This window comes from Neolamprologus brichardi, chromosome 15 (assembly GCF_056152115.1).
Source record: "Neolamprologus brichardi isolate AB-2024 chromosome 15, ASM5615211v1, whole genome shotgun sequence".
Classification (NCBI taxonomy): domain Eukaryota; kingdom Metazoa; phylum Chordata; class Actinopteri; order Cichliformes; family Cichlidae; genus Neolamprologus; species Neolamprologus brichardi.
The window spans coordinates 14,522,736-14,543,240 of NC_142118.1; the positions used below are offsets into that span (position 1 = coordinate 14,522,736).

Consider the following 20,505-nt stretch of genomic DNA (forward strand, 5'->3'; position numbering starts at 1 on the left):
TCAGAGAATGTTGCATATAATTTAATGTTTGCTTCATGCATAAAGTTAAAAGATTACAACTAATAAAACTAGTTTCAAAAGGAGGCTTTTTCATTTGATTACATTTTATATGATGGATTATGCAGAAAAAAATAGAATTGGGCTGAAAGATCTATCGCTTTATTACGGTTGTTATATTCATCTTTTATATACAGTTTACAGATGTAATTTAAGTTATAAATAAGCTCAGTGCTGAAAAACTCTTACCTTTTTATTTCCTAATAATGTGTAATACCACTTTGTGGCTACCACTTGGGATAGCAATAAACAGCATGACCTGTTGACTAAATTTATTTGACAGTTCCTACTTTGCCCAAGTACTGGAGACCCCAATATTAATATGGATGTGATATGCATAACAGTTTAATTTAAGAGACTTCACCCGCATTTGATGTGCAGGAGCATATCCAAAGGAATAGTCACATGTCAGATGGTAGGCTATTGTGAAAATAACATTTATTATCCAGGTTTTGCTCAGAATTAACAAAATTATGTGCCGATTTCAAATTTAAACTGGCTATCAGCACAAAAGTCCTTGCGTGCTACCAAAACATTTTAAATATAGGAAAATTAGGTCAAAAGTATTTTCTGTTGTGTGTGTGTGTGTGTGCAATTTCTGTGAACCAACTCGCTGGCTGATTTACGGAATTCAGAAAACAACATATTTAAAAGATAATGGATATTGTCATTTTGAGGATTACAAAATGCAAACAAATACCGAGCTGTGTGCGTTATATCTATGACTGCTCCATTAATCGGCCAGGTACCGTTCTCTTGTTAGAAGCCAAAATGAGTTTGAGAGCAGCTCTATTGATTTCAATAGAAGTGCTTACACTGGCATCGGTACAGCTGTACATTTTTGATATCTCCTTTAGAAGCCCCCCCACCCCCCCACCCCTCTGCCTCCAATTCCCTTTTCTCTCTTTTTCTCTCTCCTCCACTTTCTTCCACCCCCACCTCCTCCTTTATCCTTCCAAGATGCTCATGCAAGGCTGCAGCAGTACAACCACAGATTTACGCATCCCAGTTTGAACATGGAACAACAACATGGAAAAAAACCCCACTCACCTCACTTATTAAACGTCAATTAAAATGAGTAAAGATCGAAGGGTGGAGAGCGGTTAGCCTCTGAAATGTATAGCTATTGGCTAAGATAAGCAATGGGGCTCTTAATCTGTTGGCGTTCAGGGTTTGTAGTGGTACATATGTGCTGAGGCCTAATCAGATCAGGTATCGATTGGTCTTCATAGAGGAGGAAGCTCAATGCTCTCCCTGCTCCTCTGCGATATGTCTCACTCATATGAAGGAAGGTAGAGAAGCTCAAAGGCAGAGGAAGGAACAGACCAACGGTTATAGTGACTGCAATAAGGGTTACAGGTCAAGGTTATACTGACAGAAAGCCACTGAGAATCAATGTCTCATTTCTGATCAGAGCAAATGGTCACATTCATGCTGAGAGGGGAATCATTTGATGGGCAGGACAAATGCACAACCACAACTCCAATCCTGATTGGGACAAACAAGTCCCAAGAGGTGCAGCTGTCAAGACGATTTCTGGGGCAAAAGAGTCATCCATATTGTAAGTGACACATTGTTCACTAAGTGGAAAGTTAATCTAAACTGCATCTCCACAGGGTCCCCATGTGGCAAAGATGGCAGCTTCATCATCGCCTGGTCTACCAGCTGCCCTCCCCATGACCAGTCTCCGCTCTCTGTCCACAAATCCCATTTCATGCCAGCCTCGCTTCTAAAAAGGCAAAACAAAAGCCTGATCAGCACAGCTGCGGCTTTAGGACATTGTGCCAACAATCATCGTGAAATCGGTGGAACAGAGCAAAGTAAAACTCTGCAGCGACCAAAAGTACTGAGCGCTGCATTCTGCAGCATTAAACAATATGGACTTCTTAGGTGTGGAAACTTGTGGCTACTACTTCCTAAAAGTAAACAATGACACCTGCATTATTTAGCTGGTAGGTGTTGAAAGAAAGTGAAAAGAAGCATGATTCAGAAACCGATGCTGTTCTAATGCACCCATCCACTGACAGATCCATGCATCAACCTTCTACGTATTATTCAGTTCAGGGTTGTGGAGTAGCACTGTAAGCAAAGGCATCCAGTGTTTCCCAGAGTCTCCTCGTGGTTGGACATGCCAAACACTTGAATCACCTCAACAAGCCCAAATTACACTTTCCGCATCCACATAGGCCTGAAGAGGAACAAGCAAAGTGTTTTGCAAATCCCTCAAGTGCGTAAACGATTAGTCGAATAAGCAATTCAATTGAAGGGAAATTAATCAGCAACTAAATTTGCTAAGCTTTTGCTGGCTCCAGCTTCTCAATTCTAAATTGTGGCTTTCATTCTGTGACTTATTTACATAAAAATGAATATCTCTGGGCTATGGACTGTTGGTTGAATAAAACAAACTGAAAACTGTTATGGGATTTTTGCTGTTATGTGATCTTTTAAAGACCAAACAGTGCATTGATTAAATGTAGACATTATCAGCTGAGTATGGCTAAGGGTCATTAGTTGCAGGCCTACATCTATCAGTGCATTAAATCGGACTACATCCAGTATAAGCGCTCACAAATGCAGTGCAGCAATGCTACAAAGAATTAAAGATCTTTCACAGGATATGCAAAAAGTGATATATTCAGAAATGGCGTCATTGTTGAGAAAATGTACCTAAAGTTGCAAACTCACAGTGGAAATAAAGTCCTGTGGATGAAAGTTACAATGAACACATTCCACACGTTGCCAGTGCTTGTTGATGTGTTTGTTAATGTGTGAGTGGGTGGTAATACATGGGTGTATCAGTATGAATGTGTGCAAATGATTTGACTCCCCTTATTTCCCAGGATGCAGAGTTTTACATGCCCACACACACACACACACACACACACACACACACACACACACACACACACACACACACACACACACACACACAGACAGAGAAGTGCCCCGGGCCCAGCTGTACTAATGAAGAAGCCTGTAAGCAGCTACCTTCATTACATTCAATCCTCTGGACAGTGTCAGCAATTACATTGCAGCTTCCCACTGTCAGAGCTCACACATGTATGTACACACACACACACACACACACACACACACACACACACACACACACACACACACACACACTACAGCTGGATACTTCTTCTCCAGACTAATTGAGGTTGATGCAGGGAGGAGTTCCTGTTCCTCTTCTTCTTTAGTAGTGGGTGTTTGGCTCAGGCTTGGCTCTTTAAAACCCAAACCTCTCAATGCAAACTTAGATCTACCACCACATCAGCATACCCCCTGTGACGACTCACTCTACCAGCCTCTCTGTATGGTGGAGCAGAAGGGAAGCCTGGAGGCAAAGGGGGAAGCGTCCTAATAGAGTGCTCCACTTGCCATATTTTACACATCTCATCACTTATCCCACTAAGACACATACATCTACATGTCACTGTGGGGGCAACTGAAGAGGGAAGATCCTTAAGGATCAGAGAGTTTTGGGGACTGGTCTGATTGTGTGTATAATTCTGTGTTTAAATAAAATCCATTCATCCATCTATTTGTGTGCGGGGGATGGAGCCTATCAAATCAATCAATCCCACTCTTGCTGATGAATATATCCATATGAACGTGATGATATGTAAATAAATGACGGTAGATGGTAATCACCCATTCATCGTTCTACCCCTTGGATTTGCAGCTACTGAATTTTTTCAATGCTGCTTAATTACCTTATTACATTCCTAGTATTATTAGTCCTTTTGGTGCCCACAGGCACTGGCCACAAACAACAATATCCTCAGTTTATATCCACAGGATGACCTTTTTTCCAGGCTGTTAACAAACCTCTTCATAAAGGTCATACATTATAATTAATTTAAAAATACTATTTTGCAAATAATCATAAAGTCCACCACTTTGACAAAAAGACTAAGGTAATCTCTTCACAACTAACTGTAAAAAAATATTCAGTTAACTTTGATATATGACAAAGAACAGCATTAAATCTTCATACTTGAGGAACAGGATCCAATAAGTGCTGCTTCACTTGCTGTTAGTGGTATAATTGTTATGAATGGTGCATTTGGGGTACCTCCATGTTGTTGTTTTGGAGCCACAGGTGACAATTGACAATACCAGAAGGTGGAGTGCCAAGTTATCAGCTATATAGTATAATATGAGCTGTATCCATAAACTGTATGGGTGCACTGCACAGACACATAGGCCTGCTAATTAGTGCTAAGAAGAATTGAAATTAGCTGGGATAGCTGTCAGCTATGACGGAAAAGGCTATCATCCATCCATTTTCTTCCTCTTATCCAGTTCATGGATCAGTTCATGGTGGGGCTCGAGCCAATCACAGCTGTCACAGAGCAAGAGACAGGGTACAGCCCAGACAGGCTGCTACTCTGATACAAGGCTAGATTGCAAGATACACAACGATTCAGTTCTAAGGACTTAGAATTACCAGTTAACCCAAAATGCACATCTTTACATGCATTTTGAATGGGAGTAAGCCAAGGTCCCTGAAGGTAACTTACACAGGCACATGGAGAACATATTAATTTCAAACAGAAAGGCCCCATCCAGCGAGTTGATTTGAACCTTCTTGCTGTCAGGCAACCCACTACACCACTGCATGTTTAGCAAATTATATGTGGACATGGGTCTCAGAAAATCTATACTTGATTCAGGTGTTTTAGTCAATTACAGACCCATTTCCAACCTTCAAAAATTGTTGAAAATCAAATATGTGATCCTTAGCAGAGGAATAGTTTAACAATAACAAGAAATCCAGCCAGGATTTACAGCACAGAAAATAAGTTACACTAGTGACTTACTAGTTTACTAGCTTGACTTTTAGACTGACTGGTTAGTCATGGAGTCCCCCAAGGCTCTGTTCTAGGTCCCATACTTCATATTACACCTGGTTGTTTCGAGCCATATTTTTTAAAAACACTGCATACATTTCCATTTGAATGCAGATGCCACTCAGTTATATTTATCTGTGAAACAAGGTTACACAAATCCTTTAAATAAACTATCACCACGTCTTAAAGAACTATAAGGGCTAGATGGCATGTGATTCTCTACTGTGATATGCATACAAAATTATTGCATTTGCACATATAATTCTCAAAATCAAGTTTGTCTTGCCAGATAGTTACTCTAGAAAGCATTTCCTGGCCTCCAGTGTCATTTAACACATTAAATTGACCCCTTATGTTTTGGTTTCATTTATCCTCTATGCTAAAGTACATATAGATTAAACTTAAACAAAAGAAGCTTGTGTATTTTTTTTAAATGTCCCCAAATGGCTGAAGACTGCTGCAACATGTAGATGTGCTTATGCAAATCTCAGTAGCAACAGTGCAGCACCACACTGGAATTACTGAATGTCTGTTTTTCTATTGCATTAGGCAGAATTTCAAGGTAAGCCACAAGTATTGATAATTATTTATCTCTCTAAATCTGCTGCCAATGTAAGAAAAGACAAAACAAGTAAAAATAGGAGGGCTAATGTAACAAAACTGAAGAAACTGAGTGAGAAACTCCCTGACTCACATTTTTAAATGTCCTGTGTCACGTGCCAAAACTGAAAAATCACCAGTCATGCCTGTTGTAAGACCATAAATGATGCAAAAGGGCAACAAAGCCGTCAAGCCTTGTCAATCAAATTGGCTTTTGTGTTCATGTGTTGAGCTTTTATGGCTATGATGTGTGTGAGTGTGCGGGCGCGTGGGTGTCTATTAACATTTGATTCCTAGGTGCCATGATCTGAAAGGATTTTGTGGTAGAAACGGAAAAGGCATGACACTGAATAATGGAGGAGGAGAATAGGAGAACACCTTGACCACACACACACTGGGACGAGGCCGGCCATCAAACACACCTTGTTAGGGGAAGCTGGCCTCCTCCATTATTCACAGGCACATGCTCCCCTCATACTGCTTTGCCCGGGAAGATGGAGTGAGCCGAATGTAGACAGACAGCAAAGGAAAAAAAATGATAAAGGTGGACATAGAAAGAGAGGTGAGGAGACAGGGACAAATATAGTAGGTGAGAAAAAGGGGGAACGGTCGGGGATAAAATGTGTTATAAGAGTCGAAAACGGAGGGTGAATGTGTTATATTTATCTCTGAAATCCTCAGACTTTCTTCAAACTCAATGTCAGTCATCATTGATTCAGAATCGATTTGTGAAACTGACGCAAACATACATGTGCATGCAAGACAGTGACTTAAATTATCGCAGTCAATTATGAATGCAATTGCAGCATTGTCTCCACAGCGACACCAAACACTGCAGGGGAAAACCTTCATAATGGGGACCACCAAACATGATGGTTAGTGAGAATACATTTTCAAAAGAAGAAAAAGAAACAAAACAATAACGACAACACCCCCCCCCCCCCCCCCCGCCCCCCCTCCCCTAGTGTGGCACCTTTGCGTTTGTTGTTTCTAAAATAGAAGCAATTCAGATGACGGAGGTTCCCAGAAGCATGTGTCACACACATCAATCAGCACGTCTCACCTCGACATGGCTGGTCTCGTGGCCTCGGGAAGGACGGAGTAATGGTGGAAGGGAAGAGGTCTGAAGAAGTGACGAGCCAACGGATAAGCTGGCAGTAAGTCAAGAAGCAGTGGAAGGGCCATTGCCAAGGGTGACAGCCAGAAGTCACACAGTACCACAGCACTTCCCAGAGCTCCTTTTCCTCCTTCTTGACTCTTGTTTTTGTTCTTATGAATGGCTGATGTTGCATGTTGCTGACTGATGCTTTCTAACCTCTTTTATTTGCATGTCTAAATGAACATTAAAGGGCTTGTGGTTTTCAATCGTGCACACCTTTTGGGAGAAAAATATTACCGTTTTGAAAAATTATTTATTCACTTGTCATAACTTCACTTTGACTTACTCTGTTTTGCCTCCTGTGTTTCATTCCTCATCCCTCTTCAAACTGCACCCCACTCTCCTGCTCTGTTTGGCAAACAATAACAAAATGTCGAAATACTGGAAACCTGAGTGATGTTGACATAAATGAAGTTCCCCGTCTCTTCTTGCAGGGAAGCAAATTTAATAGCTGCTGCACTACATAGAAGATCTCAGAAGCCCCCCTCTCAGCGCATTACTCCTGTCACTGATGGTGGTCCAAATCAGTACCTCAAACTCATTGTTGTGCTGCTCAAACTATACTTGAACCAATTTTTACTTTGTAGCAGGCCGCATTATCCTGCCGAAAAAGGCCACAGCCGTCACATATTACCGTCTGCAGCAATTCTTAGGTAGGTGGTACATATCAAGGCGGGTGGTTGTAGAGCAGGTCATCTACTAATTGGAAGGTTGGTGGTTCAATCCTCAGCTGCTACAGTTTGCCTGACCTAAGAGTATCTCCTAGAAGTCTTTCACTCCTTTTATTGTTGCTGCACAACGGAAGTGGCTAACACTTATGCAGCAGCTGTGAGATTCGTCTACACTTCCCCTGTTTTACGTACACTGCAGGTATTGCCAATTTGGGAAAATAATTGCGAGAGGAGATAACATATCTTCATTTTCCTGAAGCCTTCATTACTTGCTGTGTTAAGTAGACACATATCTTTGGCCAAACGGAATGTGATCACATTTCAGTAATTCCAGTGCATCTTTATGAGATTGACAGATACGCAAACATACTGTGCAGGCTCGCTTTCATGGATGTCTGACTTGGACAAAATGCTTTCCTGGGTCTTCATATATTCATTATACTAGAGTTCAGGGAGTTGCAGTGTACACATAACTCTACAGCACTCGGCCCATGATTTGCTCTTGGTTAACATCAATTGTCTTAAATCAAAAGTATTTCCAAAAAGTGGATGATGATCAGCTTCTAGGGACAAGTCTTTGCACTCTGCTTTGCTAGACATTTTATTTTTGTTTCCACAGTCTGTTATCTGTTGTATAGCTTACTCTTAATGTAGTCTTACTCATCCAGACTAGGGAACACTTTTGCTTTGCATTTTACAGTTGGCGCGTGCATTTTCCTATACGTCAGTCATATTCACTTATCTGTGCAAAGCCAAAATTTTCATCAAGATTAAAATTCAATTAATGGTGCAGCCCTAACTTATACCTTTCCATGCCCCAAATTCTAACACTGCTTCTGCACTAAAAATTTGCACTCTCCAAACCAAAATCAAGACTATTTAATTGGTGCCATTTATATATTGTCTCTGATCTTGGTTGGAGTGTGCATTTGAATGAATTTGTCTGCCATGACATGACATAAAAAAGGCAGATAATGATGCAGTTTCTGCTGACGTTACCTACGATCAATTAAAAAAATCCAGGAAATTATCCTCCGGTCTTATCACTAGAATTAACATGCATTTCGCCCCAGAAAATCTGATAATTAAACCAATATGGTAACAATAGATTCAAGTATTATAATAGACGTATTGATTTGTGTGTGCATCCAACCAGAAAACACCAGCAGTGTATATCAAGCAGGTAGTGGGCAGCTCAGACAGTAACAGACACCAAATGTAAGCAAGGTATTTACCGTGAGGATCTCAGCATAATTGATGTGTCCAGCAGCCGGCATTTTGAGGGACAAATCTGATTTCATCATGATTATGTCAGACATATTTCAAATCTGTACAACACATCTAAATTATATCCAGGTTCTAGCTACTGTATGTTTAGTGTCAGTCGGGGAGGACGCTCTCTGTCTGAAGAACTACTAGATCGCATTAGGAAAAAGAGGTGAGCTGCTATTTATATTAAAGAAACAGAATATTTACGTCCAAATGAACAGAATCAACTTTTGGAGAATATTTATGGATCTGTTGGGCCAACTGAAATGTTGTATTGCATTGAAGCAGACACCAGGTGAGACAATCCAGAAACCAAAGCATTTGTTTCAAGAAAATGAGGCCCTACCTATAGACTGTTAGCATTGTTACCCTAGCCCCTGCTCTCAACAAGGAGCTCCCTGTCTCATCAGCACCCAGTCAGTCTGCAACAAATCTTAGATACAGGCGATCTGACCTTGTCCTCAGAGTAAAACATGGTGGAAGTATATGTTTCAGACGCCTGTTAGATCAGGAATGATAAAGTCGCATGGTGGCATCTCAGCACATGGAGGCCACTGATGCTTTTCCCCTTCGTTCTTTTTCCATCATCGTTTATCTTTTGCTTCCTCCAGCCCTAATTAACAGCTCAAGCCAAGACAGAGGATCCAGCATTAAGAGTAACTCATCAGTTAAAACCACCACTCTATCTTTTATCTCCATCTCTATCTCCATCACTCAGCAGCTTCTCTCCTCGCACAGGTCATCGCAGAAGACGGACCTGAGCAAAGGAGGGGGGCACCCCTTGCTGTCTGTAGACAGCCCAGAAGTGTCCTTCATCTCAAAACTTTAGCGTTCTTGGAAACATATAAACATATAATACATATAATAAACAATTATTTAACAATAACTTTGCTTCTGATAATTTTAAAGGGCATGGGATATATCTCCTGATGGTAAATGGATTATTTATTTTGCTGTTGTTGTTGTTTTTGTTTAATTTTTTTACAACAATTAACCCTATCTGTCTCTTTCTCCAAAGGTCAAATTACATTGTTGTCAAAGTGAAAAACCTCTCTTGGAAAAGAAGACAGAAAAAGTAGAGTAATTGCAGTACTTACTCTGTACTTTGATCCAAGCCATTTCAGGTGAAATAGGTGAAAATCTTTGTAGTGAGAACAAAAACCAATAGATCTTAAATTACATAAATGCAGTAGAGACTCTTACACTGCACTAAAGTAAAACAAATGGTAAATAACTTCTTCAAAACGTTAATAGCAAGGCATTGGTGGGAATAACACTGGGCTCGATTCCTCCATTCTCATTTCTGATCTCCCTGCCTTTGACCCTGAGAAGCAACACCATAGCATGATTGGTGCCACTACATTTTTCTGGAAAAGTCTGCACTAAACAGGTGATGAGGAATGCCTGTCAAGAGTGGCTTTCCTCTAAATGCTCCTTCATAAAATTGATGGAGTGCTCCTGAGATGGTTGGATTTTAGGCCAGGTGCTTCTCTTACCTCTGCAGAGGACATCAATCCTGGAACTCAGTGGCCATGAGCTTTGTGGTGACCTCCCAGAGAAAAGACACCGGCTTGAGCAAACGAGTTCAGTCTCGGTTGTGCTCAGTTACTCAGTTTAGCTGGACAGCTGCAGTCCCAGTGGTCCCAAACTTCTTCCTATTGAGGCCACTGAGTGAGCACTCAGACGTTTCGAAGTGGATTTTAGACGTTTGCTCACTGCTACATATTTCATAGACACTCAGAGAGTTCCTTTGACTTCATGGCTTGTTTTTGTCCTGGTGCACAGTATAAATTGTGGGACCTTATAGAAAGGGGGCGTGCCTTCAAAAATTACATTTAATTAATTACGTTTGCCACAGCTGAGCTCCAATCAAGGTCTAGAGTCATCTCAAGGGCAATCAGTTTTCAGTTTATTTTTTGTCACTGGGGCAAAAGGTTTGAATTGTTTTTAATTGGTTTAAACGAAATGCAAATACTTACTAAAGCAACTGTATGCAAATGTCTATCATATTGATAATAATAACATAATAATTTCAGTCAAGAGATCTGGTAATAGCTCATGAACTTATGATGCCTTTTTAGAAATTTGTAGCTAAGAACTAATTGTAATAAATTTTATCAGGTACACCTGTTCAACTGTTCTTTTATGGAAATATCTAATCAGCCAATCAGGTGGAAGCAGCTCATTGATTTAGGCATGTAGACATGGTCAAGACAACCTGCTGAAGTTCAAACTGAACATCAGACCGGAGTAGAAGGGTGATTTAAGTGACTTTGAATGTGGCATCATCAGAAATAGCTGATCTGTTGGGATTTCCCCACACAACACTCTTCGAGGTTTACCAAACCCCTTCTGTAAAGGAGAAAATATCTAGTGAGCGACAGCTCTCAGGGTTGATCCTCGAGTCAGAGGAGAATGGCACAAGTTGGTAGGAAGGCAAAGCAGCTCAAATAAACACTTGCTGGAACCAAGAGATGAAGATGAGTATCTCTGAATGTGCAACACACTGAACTTTGAAGCAGATGGGCTACAGCGGCAGCAGACCACACTGGGTTGGTCAGCTAAGAACAGGAACCTAAATCACGAGGCTATGATTCACAAAACTGGACAACAGAAGACTGGAGAAATGTTGCCTTGTCTCGATCTCTGTAGCCATATTCAGATGTTAGGGTCAGAATTTGGTATAAAGAACATGAAAGCATGGCGCTATTCGACCTTGTCACAACAATTCAAACTGGTGGTGGTGGCATAATGCCGTTGTTTCTGATCACGTCCCTTTATGCCCACACTGTGATCACCATCTTCATGAAGTCTCCTTCCAGCAGGATAATACATCATGTCACAAAGCTCAAAAAATCTCTATGAGTTCTATGCACTCAAATGGCTCCCACAGTCGGCAGAGCACCTTTGGGATGTGGTGGAACAGGAGAGTGACATCATGCATGTGTTGGCAAGAAAACATCACACAGATGCCATAGAGATATCATGTCAGTCAGGATAGTCTTTCCTGTTTATCATCAATCATTTCAAGTTAAGTGCTTCGACTAAAAAGCTCCATTCACCTATTTTCTTAACTGCCTAGGGTCACAGGTGGTGGGATAATACCTATGCCAACCTACACTGCGCAAGAGGAGAGGTACACCATGTACAGGTAGCCAGACTATCACAAAGCTAACAATTCCAAATCCTTCATTCTAAAAATACCAAGCACAAATGTCCTTTTCTTGTCTAAACTGCTTATCGCGTCAAATGAATGACAGACTGTAGCACTGCTTTATGCCTAGAGGGAGTGGGAACCAACCAACTTTCCTACACCTACGCGTTTAGTCTGGGAATGGCTTTCCAGGCAGCTCCGACGGAGCTCTTCTCTGGAGAGTTGACAAGAGCCTACATAAGCGGAGGAGACCCCGCCAATACAGTCTGCCTCTTGTTCTAACTCGCAATTCCAACTGAAGACTATTTAGAGTAAGGGAGAATCATTTCCATGGGCTATGAAAACAGAGACAGAGAAAGAGAGAAAGCCAGAGAGAGTGAGGGGTGTGTGCAATGGAGAGGGGAGGACAGGAGAGTAGAGGGGAGTCACCCCCCTCCCGGCCCAGCACACCCTGCAATCCCCACTACTAGATGCTGAAAATAATTCCTTTGCAGTGAAGACTTAATTCTCATTCTGTGTTCGTGTCCCTGATCCCGTATTGTCTATTCTGGTCATGTGGTCTGCCTGCCTTACTGCTGTCCGCTGTGACAGCTGTGTGTGTATGTGTATTTGATGCAGAGAGAGAGCGAGTGAGAGAGAGAGAGAGAGAGAGAGAGAGAACGAGTGAGAAAAGGGTCAGTCTGTGTATTACCTACTGCTACAGTATGAGCTGCACCCATACAAAAGACAAATCCTTGTCTGACCACATGCAATTAAAGGGCTCAGATAGATGTAGAGTCCACAGAGGAACCATTAAGGTGCATGCCTGCGTTTTAACAACGGCACCACTTTGCCTTCCATGCCTACGGGATTGTAACATGACGAACATTTCCAGTTTGACAGCCTGCTGGAAGCCTACGCATCAGTGATGATGCAGGCAACAACCACCAAAGTCTAAATAAATACAAAGAAATCCCTCAGATTTGGCTCAGAAATGATCTAAAAATACTGCAATCAGATGAGAAATAAGCAGCAGGAACAAGTATATGCTCATTTTTTTTTTCCCGATTTAGCGCTTGTGTTCCAAGTGTATCCCTCTCAGACTAGCATATTGTTGAACAGATGCCCACATATCATTGCAAGGGATCACTCCAGTAACAACTCAGAGATGATTCAACCGTACGCAGACACAAAGAGTAGGGTCAAAACAGGAAAAAGGAGGAATAAAATCATGCTAGTGGGTAGACACACGCCTGGGGCTCACTGATTCCCATTCAAACCACGTATCTTTATATCACCAGAGAACCGAGTGTTAACATTTATTTTGTGTTTTTGTTATCCTGTCATGATGTCAGCTTTGTCAGGATATTACGTTTGCCTGTCTAAGCGTCAGCGAAGTGGAAAATGGGAAGGAATAATAATAATCTTGTGATGCTAATGGGATCAATGACAGGCTGGTGGTCACGAGGGAGTTAGCAATGACTTTTTTGAGCTTGCTTTGTAGTGTAGTTGTGCATTTTTTGCCATTGCCTATGGATAACTGGCCACATGAAGAAAACACGACACTACAACAGCTACAATGAGTTTGAGAACATCTTTCATATTGAAAGATTGTACTGCTGTTAACTGTACAGACAACCAGAGAAGTGTGTAAACAGTTATTTGCTTCTTTCAGTACATAGTGCTGTCATTAAAAAGCAAAGAGTTTAACGGAAAAGGATGCAAATTTCGATTTAAATCTGTCTTATATCACATTTTTTTCATATAAAAATAGGCTAAACTACATATCCCATATCACTTATCCATCCAGTACCGCCACGCACTATCATTTTACATCCTTCCTTAGTGACAATTGGTGTCCATTGTGGATAGGTCGCCAGTCAAACACAGATCACACACCTTTACACCTACGGGCAGATTAGGTTAACCTAACCTTCATCTCATCAGACTGTGGGAGGAAGCCTGAGCACCTGCTGAAAATCCACAGGCTTGAGGAGAACATGCACACTCTACAAGAAGCCAAAAGCTTTCTTTAAGATTCTATTTCATTTAACATTTGCAGACAATACTGATCAGTCTCCTGGCTCTTGTTTGTTTAACGGTTGAAGCCATAAGGTAATCCCACAATGGCTTCCCACCAGCAAAAAAATGTCCATTTGCTTGTTTGCAACAAAGCAACAGCCCCTGGGGGAGGAAAAATAAAACCAACACGTATGTGCCAAAAACATTGCAGTTCCTGGAATCGCCACTTGGCTCCAAAACCAAGTCAATCCCCATAGATTACAATATTAAAATGGCTTTAGAGCATAAAATATGTCTACATGAATAGTTTACAGCCTGGTATAAAAATGGATTTGGTATCTATTGATAAATTCTCCCTTATTTAATGTTAATTTCATTAGGCCATAAATAAGAAACAGCTTCTGATTGCAGCTGTAGCCGATATCTGTTTGGCGAATGACTGAGCTGAACCTCTCAACCATGTTTGTGGTGTTGTTGCCTTTAGTTCATTTCTAGTATTTCATTAGTAACTTAGCATTGCTGCCCTTCACCTCCCCTAATTCAGACATGGAACTGGACCTCTAGGCCATACTGGGAGTGCTGCTGCTGCACTTAATGAAAGATGAATTACAGGGCTTGCAGTTAATTGTAAAAACAGACCATGCAGAACATGTGTTCCTTGTTTTGGTTTGCCAACTTGTACATTTTTATTTATATGTTATTTAACACTAATTATCAGGTATCTGTGTGATTCAATCCTACAATTTATGGATGCAGTTTGCCAACCTCCCTGTAGCTTGCCAATTAATGCAGCAATAATAATGACCATATTGTCTAAATGCTGTCACCGTTGGCTTTAAAAAAAAAGCCCAAGATGGGAATGGCCACAATGCCAAAAACTGCACTTTGCTTTGTTGTGTCATAAATAGACACTAAGAGGAAATTGCTCCATTATTTGGCACACACCCGTGTTGTTTGGTGACACCCGATAGCATTTTGGTCAAGGTACGCTGGCAAGCTGCTCCACCTCTTGCTGACTTGACTCCTGTTACTCTTGAGAGCCTCTTTAGCACCTAAGTTGTTAAGGTGAGTTTGGGATAAACTCCAGAGATTAAATTATGTGGAAAAGCTGATTAAATAGTTATTATCCCATCTGCAGCCAGACAAGTACACACACAAGAAGGTACACTTACATCTCTGCAATCCCGTGAGCCTGCACACTTGCACACGAGCAAAATACATTAAGGCCGAAGGGAACTAATGCAAGATTTTTGTGGTTGAAAATTTTGGGGCACTATTCAATAAGCAGGGGAAATACATATATGTTCAAAAAATAATTATTTTACTCTCCTATTTCTTTTTTTTTTTTGTTGCTCTGTCTCATTTCTAGGACAGCATGTTGGGTCTTTAACTCAGTAATAAAATGCAGACTTCATATGATTAAAAAAAAAGGATGGTGGTAAATGCTTCATTCATTCATTCTGATGAGATTCACAGAATTAGTTCTACTTAAGAGAGGAATGGAGAGCGTGATCTAAATGTGGTTGTTTTGGCAAGCTTGCCTGCTGTCAGTTCATGTCTTTCTGATAGACATGTAAGTTTGGAGAGATGCCCACATGTCCCTGAGCCTAAATATGTGTGGGGTGGGGAGGTGGAAACAAGACCGAGAAAGGGGTACAAGGAGATCGGAGAGGGAAAAACATGTGCTGACTGTCGCACAGTGGAGCTTTCCTGCCTCGGCTCTTCGTCGGAAGCTTGGTGGTGAGGTTGTGTCCAAGTCTCTTTGAGGAAAGGCTAGCATTAACCCACACACAACATCCACCATCAATGGAGTTTTCAGTGGGCTGCGAATCAAGCCACACATCCAAGAGCATCCGTGGCGTTTGCACGGGGCGCTGCCGTGTAATAATACTGTATGGTCCCACACATACGTGCCAGCTTTGCACAGATTAAAAGCCACTGAATGCCTTTTGCTGCTCTCACTCTCTCTTTCTCACGCAGTCTCTCTCTTACACACTCTCTCAGTGTGCGTGATCATGGGAGGTATGCATACAGTGGCTATATTTGGGGCTGGGGGGATTTGGAAGCTGTGTTTCCCAGCCAGAGCTTGGTATTACTACACAAAGATGAAGAGCAAAGCGGAGTCACATGCAAATGCACATACTGTGCGTGCAAAGGACACACACATACACACACAATTCAGACAAAAACTGGAGTGCAAATGATCATGTAGTTAGTATTAGCGAACCTGGACCTCACAAGGCAAGATGTCATAGAATAGTCAAAATCTTTGCAATATTTTTATACAAAGTACATTTTGTAAATGCATAATATACATCATGCCAAGTCAGACCACTAATTTAGCAAGAAATATATGACATGTGAGTGTTTGAATGGAGTACGCAAATGCATATGCAACAAACAAGTACACACTCACAGGAAGTGAGTGTGTAGATGAGTGCTCAGACCCTGAGGCAGGCCCAGGGTGGGAGGCATAGGACAATTAAAATTCACGGTAAAGTGGAAGAAACACAGACAGTTCGAAAGTAGCCACTGAGCAATCATGCATAAAAATACACAACCACACAAGCACTTACATACAGGTAGACGCAAAAAAATGATACAAGCACGCACAAAGGTTGAGCTCAGCGTGAGAAGCTTTCATCCACTCCTAACAAAGCTCATATTTTCAATGCGATATCTTTGACAAGTGACAGCATGTTCACCCCAATTATCCAGTTTTCTACCTCCCTCTCCTCACAAATAAACCCCACCTCTTCTTCAAACATTCAACAAAATACATACATTATCTCTCCCCCTCTCTCTCTCTCTTTCTCTCTAATACACACACACACACACACACACACTTGGAGATGCCAGCTCACCGCTCCTGCACGGTGTCCAGGGTCTAAACAGAGATGTCCCCTGGGCTCTGTCACCTGTCTAAAGAGATGTGGGGCTAAGTGATGGAGGAGGGTGAGCCAAGGTCTCATCTGCTCCCTGGTGACTGAATGCAGGAGTGGACGGGTGACCTTTGACCCTGGCAGAAAAGGAGATTGAGCAACGCTCAAGACTCCATTAGCATTCTGCTCACACACACGGCCCATACCATAGCAGACTCGGAATGAACACTGTCGATGTAGAAGACTGAGGCTTAGCAACAAGGTTCTGAGTTGTAAGAGAGATTCAGTCAACCTGAATGCTTTGCTTCTTTCTGGCATCACAGCAGGGGAGGTTTTTTTTGCTGTCAAAATACATCATCTCTCAGTAAATTCCCCAAAAGGAGAAAAAAACCCCACCCAAAACAAAACACGCAGAGGTTATTGTAGTAATCCTAGCATGATTAGAGTCTTAAAAGACCAGGGGTCAGGTACAACATGGGAACTTAATGCCATTGTGCACCATTTCCTGCAGGATTTTCCCCTCACGCCTTTGATACTTTGTTTCACCTGACAGTGCGAGCCTTCCTTTTCCATATGCACACACAAATACATCAAAAAGACAAATAAGCTGTCGGTTGTGTCTCTGTGCGTCTCAACATCGGCATATGTATGCGGGAATTGTCAACACTGCACAGCAGGATCAAACTGGCAATCTGTCAGTTTGCTGGGGATACAGTTGGGGATTTAAGTGACTGATGACACACACAGAAATTAACCGCCTCTAATGTGGCGTGGGCCTTAATGTCAGTTTAAAAAAAATGAAAAAGGGATGAGTATCCTTTGACCTCCTGTTGGTGATGAACATAAGCCACCTAACAGCCACCAACATAATCAGAATCCACAAGAAAAGCTTACTTCCAATTTTAATGCCAAATCCTCATCAGCTGATGACTATTTCTCTTTGGAACTCCCCATCATACAGCCCAAAAACGATGATGTAGATAAGAAGAGAAATCAAAGTGGCTTGGGATGCGTTTATCCTCCGCTACATTCCCGGCTGTATCTACCTCATGCAGTATTTACTGTGGTAGGGTCAGTACCGCACTGATTTGTGAGTGACGCTTGGATTTCAGCACCACGGACAGCGCGTTGCCTCTTTCCTCCAGCGCTAGGAGAGAAGGAGGGAGAGGAGGAGGAGGGATGGAGATGGAGACGAGTGGTTGTGGTGGTGGTGTTGTTGTTGGTGATGGAGGGGGTTTCCCTGGCAGATTTCAGCAGAGGGTCTACACAGTCATTCCTCCATCGCTGCAAACCGCCTACTACCTCCTCCGTACTGGATTTCCATACGGAGGAATACCGTATGTGTGTGAGAGAGATCACGGCTTTTCATGAAATATTGATCGATCCAGCCTCATGGACACGGAGAGGAAGAGAGAGGGAAAGGGAGGGGGTGAGGGGGTAAGGTTGGAGGGGGTGGAGGGGGGGTATTCCTTTGCACAGCCTTTATCATGCTCCCACTACCAGCACCGATATCGTCTCCATCCCTCCCTCCCTCGCTCCATATCACTAAAAAAAGCAAATCTGTTTCATTTACTTTCCGATCATGACCACAACTGCTGATTTTCGCCTCGCCTTATGCTTTACCGATTTGAAACATGACAAAGCAGCAGTCTAACACACACACACGCGCGCGCGCGTGACAGATATGGGTAAAATGAAGGCCGGCGGCGACAAGATCCAACACCATCCGCCGTCTCATAGCCTCACATCGCATCTAAACGTAGAACGTTTCCAGTGTTGGTAAGCGAGAGACGCGCCGTCATCGCTCTGCGTTCAGAGGAATGTCAGGATTCACCGGTGTGTTCAGCCCTACCAAACCGAGCCAGAGCTGTTATCACACAGCCCAAACTTCTCGGTCGGCAATGCCATTCACAAAATAACCCCCAGTGAGCCGTCTAACACTCATTTCACTGAATTTCTCACATCAGCCACTGCTCTAAATAGGCCAAAGATGCGCTCATCATCATCACCACCACATCCACCTTCAGCAACTGTCGTGAGCAGCACTTAAAAAAATGCTGTGGTCAGTTGGGTGCCCGTAATGCAACATAGAGGCTGAGCATCTTCAGTATCGACACAACACACGGTCAGCTGTAATTCTCAGCTTTGACAAGCAGATAGGGGCATGAATTATTCAATGCACAAACTGAGCGCTTCTTCTTCTTCAGCATCAGCAGCAGCAGGGAAAACGGCTCGACAAGAAATCTACACACGCCAATGCAGAGCCCACATTTACCACATTAGCACCGGTTGTCATGCATACCGGTAAGAGAGGAGAGAGGGGGGGAAAAAACCCCAAGACCCGGCTTTAAATCAGCATCGCCTTCAAGAGGCTGGAAAAAAAATCAGTGAGAGACTGAGAGCCGCCGCCGCCGCCAAGCAAAGCCAGCCGACACGTATGAAGAACCGGGCCGACAGCCGGCGGAAATGAATTCACAGAAACATGAGCGAAAGATGAAACGGGCGATGGACATTTCTGCGTTTACCTGTCAAGACTCCGACCCGGATTTGGTGGTCGTGGTTCGTTAAAATCATCCCGTCTGACGCCATGTTCAGCAGCGCTGTCGCCCGCACCGAGAACTCACGGCAGGGCCCAGAGCCGATCGCATCGAACTTAGTCGGGAGAGGGAGGGGAGGAGGAGGAAGAGGAGGAGGAGGAAGCTCTGGAGGAGGGTTGGGATACAGCAAAAAAAAAAAAAAAAAAAAAAAAAAAATAGACGAGAGGAGTAGAACGCCGAGCGATCATCGGGACACCTACAGATAAGCGGGCAGGATGCGGGGGCCGTTTAAACCGCACACATCACTCTGCTGGCCGCCAGCCACGGTTGTAGTGTGGATCCTAGATTATTTCTTATGGAGACCATTATTTTCTGCGAAGGCTTTTAGGGAGACTGATTAACAGTAGTTACGTCTGCAGACGTCACTTAGTTTATATGTCATGCATCCTTCGGAGCTAGGAAGGCTTCATGGACCCTAAAACGTGATTAATAACAGCATCCCTTCTACGATCTGAAAACCCAATTAAGCCCCTTCCTCCGTCCAGCTCTTCCTTTTTAAGATGCCACCTGCTTTATTAGATTAAAGTGGGGCCCTCAAACAGCAAGGTCAACACTCTAGAGATGTTGCGGCTGTGTCTCAATGCAAAGGCTTAAGAGGAGATCACAGTCTGACCTGTAAAAATGCAACTACATCCCCGGGCAAAAAAGCACCGCTGCTATTTATAGACTGGCCTCATGCTTCCATGGTGTATAATTTCTCTTGTTTATTCTCATTGGGGTGGGGGTTGAGAATCTATCATAATTCATCAGACCAGGTATATGAGCACACTAAAGGGGGAAGAAATGAGACAGCTCCTCTAGATTTTTTTTATCAGTGTTGCCATATTCCTGTCCAATGACCCAACCAAGTGCATGGCACAATTTCCACTCTTTTCTTACTCATCTGTTACACAGCAAAGCATCAGGGGTGCTCTGACAAGGACATGAAACAAGACATTTAAGGGCGTATTGAATGCCTTACTGATCTTCCCTGGAAGTTTGATGTCCTGTTGTGCACTGTTGCCCTGCACTATACATACCTCAGCTGGATACCAGCTAACCTGTCCGAGCTAAATGCTCCCTGTCCTGTTTTTCTCTCTCTTCAAATTCACATTTATTAAGGCCATGTACTTTTTCTTTAAAAAACAAGAAAACAAAACAAAACAAAAAAACTATGCACACAGTCAAAAACCTTACATATACAATATACAAATAAAACTGGTGCAATCATTTTATTATTACTGACAGACAAATTCCCAACTATTTACCCCAAAATGCAA

The 20,505-nt window shown here is 42.5% G+C and overlaps 1 protein-coding gene across 5 annotated transcripts in view; it reads right to left on the reverse strand.

Annotated features, from left to right (window-relative positions):
- gphnb (gephyrin b) overlaps nt 1-19,303 on the reverse strand; it is a 108,845-nt gene extending 89,542 nt beyond the window's left edge. For all 5 annotated transcript variants that reach the window (XM_087851896.1, XM_087851894.1, XM_087851895.1 and 2 more), the window contains exon 1: nt 19,175-19,303. In XM_087851896.1, the coding sequence (XP_087708022.1) occupies nt 19,175-19,238 (64 nt within the window). In that variant the 5' untranslated portion in view covers nt 19,239-19,303. The remainder of the gene's footprint in view (nt 1-19,174) is intronic.
- Between the last annotated feature and the right edge of the window lie 1,202 nt (nt 19,304-20,505).